Source organism: Rhagoletis zephyria, unplaced genomic scaffold (genome assembly GCF_001687245.7).
Source record: "Rhagoletis zephyria isolate East Lansing unplaced genomic scaffold, Rhagoletis_zephyria_1.1 Rzeph_scaffold_10202, whole genome shotgun sequence".
In the NCBI taxonomy this organism is placed as follows: domain Eukaryota; kingdom Metazoa; phylum Arthropoda; class Insecta; order Diptera; family Tephritidae; genus Rhagoletis; species Rhagoletis zephyria.
In genome coordinates, this window is record NW_016167280.1 from 13415 (window position 1) to 21883 (window position 8469).

Sequence of the window (8469 nt, forward strand, 5' to 3'; positions counted from 1 at the left end):
GCAAGCCTGTTAGCTCAGCGAACTATGGGCAACGTGAAAGCGGTACTCTGCGGCCATTCCACAACCCGCTAGAAATCTGCAAATTTACTTTTACATTCTCTGCTACTGGATATACAGCCAGCAAATACATATCGTGTAAGAACACCTTAAGCAAAAATCTGATGATCTATCTATCTAATGATCGGAGCGAAACCAAATTAGTTCGAGGTAAAAAAATAATTATCGAAATCGGTTAACGTCGTCTAAAGTTATGCGGTAACATACATAAAAAAATATTCCGACAAATTAATAACTTCCTCTTTTTTTTGAGAAGTGAGAAGCCGGTTATTAATAAAAATTAAAATTCCAATGTTTGCTTCATTCCAAATAAAAAAAATAAATAAATTTATTAAAATTCATTACAAAAAAATTTCTGGACAAAGCACAGAATGATCTAACCGAAAAATCAAACGGAACCTTAAATTTAAAGTATTAATAAAGTAAGTAAATTTTAAATTTAAACGCTGCTTAACACATAAAAACTTTTTCATTCGTGAAATCTTAAAAGAGTCAATCAATGATAAACCAAACAGATACGATCAAAAAATCAGAAAACCAACAGATTCAAAAACACCAGAATCGCTTAGGTAAATAACTAAATACATTGAATACAACTTAAAACAAATGCATACGAAATCCAATAATGAAAAAAGAGGGGTGCTAAATAATAATAAACATTAAACATTAAAAAAATAAGATTAAAACTAAAAACAGCTAATTTTCGCCCAGCGATCCTCCGTGGATCGGGGTTTTAATGCTCGAGCTTACATAAGTTGCAGGCATATATGTGCCATTTGTCATTAAGCTGTGCTGTTGCTGACTTTGTGTGATATGTTGCTGAGCATGCGTTATTCGCTCTTGTTTGGGATGCTTCAGTGATTTGGTATAAGAGCAGCCAGTGATCCATAAAGGTGGATATTGGAAACGTTGTTCCGGATGAAAATATTGTACATTGCCGAACTGAACATGGTTGAGCACGTGATGCACCAAAAAGCGTGATTGGGTGACGGCAATGGGTAACAATTTTAGCGAAACGAAACGCAACCCTTCGTAACCGCTATCAAACATGGATGCAGGATAAGCGAGGTATGGACGGGTTTGTAATGCGGAATTGGTACCGGTTGTAACGTAGCACAAAGCAAGTACTATTTGGGTATCATTTAGATTGTGATTTAGTGGCGCCTTATTGCGATACTTTGGCATAACTGTGCCGAAAACCCGGTGGCCGGAAACCACTAAATTTTGTAAATACGTGGCCGTAGTATTCACTAGAAAACTTTCGTGATAAGCTTGAAGTAGATCATCTTCATTAACAGCGGCCAAAGTTGCCACGGCCCAGCTCAGATCGATCAGCTCATTTAAATCGAAACATAGATATTTTGGCACCTGAAAAGAGGCGATGAAACCAACGGATTGTGCATCATGTGTAACCATTCCGACTGGAATTTCAAATCAATATTATTATTGTTGAGAGCAGAAGGGCATATGCTACTTACGAAGATGTGCGTTGTCTTTCTCAACGAAGAACACGTAGTTATAGTCAGGAAAAGTACCTATGGTCTCCAAAAGAACACATACTACTTCACAAATACGCGAGTGGATGTCGACTAGTTCATGAGTCTGCAATGCACAGAAAATAGCTCGCGCCGTGCTATTGGCATTGCGCAGCATCACCGCGCCATACTGCAATCCCTCGTGCTCGTAGTACGTACCGAAGATTATTACTGGAATTTGCCAGGAGTTCGCAATGCATTTAAGACGAAGCATTGCATCGAAGTCCGTCCTGCACATGCGATGCAATGATTGCCTTTGAGAGACACATTTTTAATATTAAAAACTAATACATACATATCTTTTTTATCTATTATTCACTTACTTCTCCGATGGCTTAGCCCATTCAAGGCCAAGCCGTTGGCCACGCAACATGGTTCCTTGCAACTGATCCAAACATTTCTCGGCCGCCTCGCGAGTAGTAAAATCAAAGAATGCTATTGTTCTAACTTTTGTAATTTTACGTATCTCCTGCCGCGGTACGCAGTTTACAAGCAAGTCGATGATATCACGATTGTTTACGCAAAGATCCACATTGCGAACGAATAGTGTTTTATTCTGAAAAAAAAAATTAATATAGTTTATAGCAAATAAATTTGTAAATCTTTGTAGCTTTACGCATTTTGACATGTCAGTGTCACGTTCTGTGTTGGCCCAAACAACTTTTAAATCACGATCCCACATCCGTATCACTCCCGGCGTTGTACTCTTCTTTGCTTCTAATGCATCCAAGTGAGAAGGAAAGTGTATGAAGACATGACCACGGTTCCTTTGGTCGTTGGATGCTGCAAGCATAACTTGGTGCGATCCATTGAATCCTTCAAAGTTGCGTTGTCATACCCATCATTCTCGCGACATTGGCCAAAACTCCTTTGAGATAAACCGGGCCCCCGAGAATATACACGTTCCATAGTGGGAAAAACTGCACGCAACTTTTCCTCAACCTCGCTTTCATCTAAATGTTTTGGTATGTTGCTAACGAATAAGCAACATTTTTCATATGAATGTAGAATTTCCAGCTTGCGTTTAGGAGCTATATAAAAATGGCTCAGCACTTCCATTGCGCAAGCTGCTTCTTCCTCAGTGGTATACTTGACGTATGCGTAACCTCGATTTGCCTACAAAGTGTTTAGTGATTTTATTCCATACACTTGCTCCGTATTTGTAATATTTACCTGATTGAAATCCATTGGCAAGCGTATTTCATATATGCGTCCGAATCGTAAAAATGGCTGGATTAACTTTTGTTCATTTAGATCTCGGGGAATACGACGCACAAACAGTTCACATGCACTTGAGGGCGGTGGACCGTGCCAACCCTCTGGAGGGCCAAGCACTTTACGGCCATTCATCTGCATGAGTGTAAATTGCTGCATTTGCTGGCAGTTGCTGGAGCGTTGTAGCTGTGGACTAGATACCGAAGACTGTGGTGGAGATGGTGTAAAATTGCTTCCGCTTGCACCATCCGAAGAAATCGGCGATGACAAAGGGTAAGCGAAATGTAAAGGAGTGCACATTGTGGCACACATGTTCTGGTTAACACTGTTGCCTGAGGTGTACTCCATTATATAATCCAAGGTTTGGAATTGCTGTTGCACTTTTCTTAACCTTTTCGCAAACAAAGCGCCGAAACTGAATTCTAGCTGACGGCTTTTCCGTTGATACAATGCTGCCTAGTCAGTGCGTAATTTGAATTTACCTAAAAATTTCCCGTTAACGTACGGCATTGCCAGCCAGAAGTCGATGAATCAAATACAGCGTGGTTTGCGTAACGTAACGACGTGAGCCAAGGCGTATTCACAAAGGGTGGGTTTATCGGAGCAGCTGATTTCAAGGCAAATTGTGCTCCTTGTCAAAAATATGGTTTTGTTGTATTTTTTGTGTGTTCTGATTGTCATCGTGAGTATAATTTGTTAGTGTTGTTGCAAGTAATGATGTGAGCAATTTCAATATTAAAATATTTAATGCTTTTTAACTAATTCTTATGTATGACACGAAGTATATTGATAAAAACTCAATTCAAGCCGAATTTTTACAAGGCGAATTTATACAAGGTGGTAGCGGTATAGCAAATACAACAATCTTATGTATTTTGTATTGCGGGTGTTATGTCAAATCTCAATTCGCCCCAAAGTTTGCATGTATTCTTTTTGCTTTTGATGGGTGTGTTGTCAAATAAATAAAAGCAAAAACAAAATACATGTAAGGCGAAGAACCCAGCTGATCTAACAGCACCACCACCGCCAACGGTTTATTCGAATTCAATTCAACTTATGCCGGGCTTACGTATCTCGTTACGATTATTTGGAGTATTCATCGTAGCACTTTGACAACTCTGTTTTGCGATCGACACAGGAAAATCAAAGTGCGTCATTTTATCAGGAATCCCGAATTTCCGTTGAAATGTAGTTAATGGGTCAAATTAAAAATCTGTTGTTTGTGCTTTTGCTGGTTTTGGTGACATAATTTTGATTTCGAAATACTTGCAAATGGAAATGTCGGACTCTTCGCCATTATCAAGGTCTGGAACTTCGTCTGCTTGCTGGTCGCCAGGATCTTCCTGGTCTCCATCTACGTCCTTGGCATCGTGCTCGCCCATGCAGAATGTTAACCCTGCAGAAGAACTTCTTGAAAAGGCGTCCGCTCTTCCAGCTATTTTGGAGAATGGACGCAAAGTATTTGGGCCGCCATTAGATTATGCTGGTCTACGTCCTTCCTACATATGTGAGCTGTATGTTGCGAATTTGCCCAAGTCACTAGATGAAGTGCACTTTCTAGCCTGGCTGTATCGTTGCGGGGAAGTATATGAAATGCGATTGATGATGGAGTCGTTCAGTTTGTCGCGTGGCTATGCATTTGTACGCTATACCCAGGAGATTGAAGCCCTGGCCGCATACGAATTATTGAAATTTGTATTCGTTGACGGTGAACGACTGAGCGTCTACCGCTCACAAGGTAAAAATCGTCTTTATGTGAGTAACATTCCTAAGCAGCTGCCATTGTCATCCTTGGAAGCTGGCTTCAAGAACGCTTTTCACGACATGGAACGCTGCACGGCACATGCGTCATCAGCCACAGATTCAATAAGGGGCGATCTGAATCGTGGATTTGCTTTTATCGAATTTTACGATCATGAAACAGCGTTACAGGCGAAAAAACGTACAACGCCAGGACGCATGCGCATGTGGGGTAATGATTTGAAGGTTCAGTGGGCGAAGCCCAAGTCACTTCAGTTTAATAGCAGCTCTAATGAAATTACGGTACGTATTAGTAGCGTAAACAAAATAATATGTCACTATTTCATGTCTCGATTCGGTGCAAACTTTAGAAACCGCGTTCCTTGGGACACCGAGCGAGGTAAGTTTTTCGTTCATAAATTTTAGTAAGAGCAATTAAATTTGCTCTTTTTTACTTTTATTATTTAATAGTTTACCGAATGACTACAATGCCAAATTGCGCCTGTACTGCTTGGCTAATAATTGGTGCATACCGGTGGTGGTTTATGGTCGCTGCTTTCGTGAAAGAGGCATTCAGTATGGGGGCGTAAGTACAAAATAAAATATGAAATACGTACATAATTAATTTCTGCTTTCGCTTGGCATAATAGCTTAAGTGTGGAGGCTGGCTTGAATATAATCCGTTTATTCTTTAAACCATAAGGGATTTTCGGTTAGATTTCACGTGATTTGCCAAGAGTTCTTCAATGGCTCGGCGTAAAGTGTATCATTCGCATTCGTAAGCTATCAATGGAACATTATGCTAAAGCCCGGCTTCCGTCTTAAGCTACTATGCCATATGGTCCCATATTTGTATGTTTAAGATAATATCGCATTTGATTCAATAATAAACAAGTTATTACTAGCTTACCCGAGCGAATTATTCGAATCCAATACTTTAGAATGAAGTTGAAATAAATTAACTCGGGGAATTTGCTCAGCAGTTTGCATCAGTCACTTTAGATGTGTAATTTTATCTGAAATTTTTGAAAACTACAATAAAGTTTTGTTTAAATTTGCGCATATTAAGATAGGTAACCAGTTTCCGCTCTTAATGAATGCAAGCTTACATTCCGTATTAATTAAATTAACCACTGCTGGTTTATTCTGATTACATATATGTGTGGCGTAGAACAAATTTCAAATTTGTTTGTTCAATTCTAAACACGTAATGTTCACAATTTCACAGTTTACACATAAAATGTTTAAAATTTGCTCTAAAAAATGTTTGTTTTACATATAAATATCGTTACATCAACGAAATCTTGAAAAAGCAGTTGCCCATGCGAAAAACAGGTTCTGGAACAAGGACCTAGCCAGGATCTGATGTAAGGGGGGCGGGGGGGCAAAACGAAATATACTTGGTCATTTTTTTTACATATTTTTTATTTAATAATTTTTAAGCTAATAACGATTTCCAGCAAACTGTCGATTATTTCCTCTTGAATCATCTCGCGGTTTTCGGTAACGAGTTTTGTATGGACGCTCATGAGGCATAGTCCAATAGTCCAGAAAGCCTTTCTTCTCCTGTTGTGCTTCTGAGCCAGGTTTTTACTCTACGAAGTGTACTAAACGATCGCTTCAGAGTCGCTGTTGTGCATGGAAAATTGCTCAAAATGGAAATACCCATATTTATCGCTGTTATATATTAGTTTTCTTCTTTAAATAGGTCTACAACTTCAACACCCTTCAAATCTTCTTCGGACAACTTCTTTTTCTTCCATAAATTGTACCAAAGAATAAGTTCACTTCCCATACCTATGTAGATCATTGATTGTTGAAAATGCTTCGAGTTATTTTGTACCTTTTCACTGGAACAGGTAATCGAATACAATGGGTGCAATCTAGACAGCGAAAAATCTGGAGTATTAGATCGTCGCCAGTACTCATTTTCATTGAAAGATGGGAGTTACTTCGGTTTTTTTTTTTTACCTGCCAAACGTAGTAGAGAAATTTCTACTCCTAGATCGGCTGTCATCATACGAGATTTTTTAATTAACTCCATAGTGACTCCTGCAGACGACAGATAACACTTGATGGAAGTCTCTACCAAACAGAACGATTTTGCCTACAAAAGGGGAAACTATTATTCATTATGTCTCCCAAAAGTCGATCTAGTACTACGCTTAGTGCTTCTTTGGGAACCATCGAAATCTCATCCCAAATAGTGACGTCCGAGTCACGGAGAAGTTTTGCATATTACGTGAACTTCTCTCCTTCTAAATGAAAAATTATAAAGGAGATATCGTTTGGTAACAGGAAAATAACTTTGAAAAAAATATATAAAGATGCATGTATACATATGTAGATTAATATTTTAGTTATAGTAGGAAACCTTCTTCAAAATTATTAATTCCGGTTTACAGTACATTTAAATGCCTTTCATTTGCTGAACGCAATGCAGACTTTTAGTCAATATCTATATATTTTGTCACTATTTTCACATCAAGCAGTGAAGTCTTTCATCAAAATGCTGTTTAAATCATTCAATTTGTTGGAGTACTATGGCTACGGTGACCATATTTTTGGGAGCCGAATACGGGACAAAAATAATTTTGCAAATTTTTTCCACAAAAGCTAACAGATCTTGAAACGTTTTTAAATGATTCTAGATGTATTAGCCTTGAAACAGCATCCTTGTAGTAACATCACACATTTGTAAGATACTTTCTCGAGATTTTTGTCCCACAAAATTTGTTAAAAAAATTCGTTACATTTTAGTATATTAAAGAACAAGTTTGAAGTAGCTAGGACTAACCGTTAATTTTTGGCAATTTTTTATTTTTTTGTTGGTGCTATGTATGTATGTATAAAATTAAAGTTTCATAAAACTAGTAACAGTTAACAAGTTTTTTTTTTACGGTTCCCCCTTTGAGACCGAATATGGTCCAATTCCTGTAGAATTAAATTTCCGCAAAATTTTTTCACTGTAGAATCTCTGATTATACAAATAATTAATACCTACTTTATTTACTCAGCTCTCAGAGGGAGACCTTGGTGAATTGTAGTTGTTGTTGTAGAGCAGACGTGGGCAGCTCCGGCAGAGCATTTTTGTAGTGTGCGTGCAATTGATGTCACTGTGTGCGTGCGAACAAGTCGTGCAGTTGATGATGAAGGCTTCGCTGTCTTCCCAAGTAGATCGTGTATGTATACGCGAATACGCCGCGCAGTCGCCCGCCGGGCAGACGCGGCACAGCTATGTTGTAGAGGCACTACAAAGCCCACCGCAATCGGCAAGTCCATCAATCGTCGTCAGGCACAACTAACGGTAGTTTCGACTAACGTACTGTTTCGACGGGGTCGGACCAAAGGGAAAAGTGTGTTGGCTGAGTGGGCTTAAGTTGGCTGGTGAAAAGGTAGTTGGTGTTGTAAAGGGTACCTTCACAAGTCGGATTTGTGTATTGCATCAGACGGCCGCAACATTAGATCAGAGTGTACTCATATTTGCCTGTAGTGCTAAGCTCTAACATTTCTGTGATTGACTAAAATTTACAAGTCTGCTCTAAATTTAAAGCTTATTTTAAAGTTGAATACACACATATATACATAGATGATTACGATATCCTTTGTACCAATGTTTCATTTAATTCGTTTAGATCCTTTTGAAAGACTCAACAAGCGGGGAGCTCAGTTGCATGGTAATGGAGTTGGCAGTAGATCATGAGATTCAAGATGTGCACATTGCAATGTGCGAAATTGCAACGCTATTGATTGAAGAAAATTTTGGCTTTCCTAAATACCACTATATTGTTCGCTTGCTGAACGGATTTCGAGCCGAAATTTGTAGGGATAACAATACCATAAAAAAAAATACTCTAGCAAAAACAATATATATTTTTTTTCAGTGTATAGTTGCTGCAACAACTTGGATATTTTGGCTGAA

At 38.6% G+C, this 8469-nt stretch overlaps 2 protein-coding genes across 2 annotated transcripts; one reads left to right on the top strand and one right to left on the bottom strand.

The window, feature by feature from the left end:
• Positions 1-753: 753 nt before the first annotated feature.
• Positions 754-3155, bottom strand: LOC108376290 (uncharacterized). Its single transcript, XM_017632489.1, is given in 6 exon segments — positions 754-1478; positions 1536-1846; positions 1916-2148; positions 2209-2408; positions 2411-2708; positions 2766-3155. Coding segments are annotated over 6 exon segments (2157 nt in total).
• A 675-nt stretch (positions 3156-3830) lies between these two features.
• On the top strand, positions 3831-8463 carry LOC108376291 (probable RNA-binding protein 46; the record flags this gene model as incomplete). Its single annotated transcript, XM_017632490.1, has 5 exons — positions 3831-4850; positions 4919-4947; positions 5019-5133; positions 8183-8369; positions 8432-8463. Coding segments are annotated over exons 1-5 (1134 nt in total), but the record flags the coding sequence as incomplete, so codon positions are not given.
• Between the last annotated feature and the right edge of the window lie 6 nt (positions 8464-8469).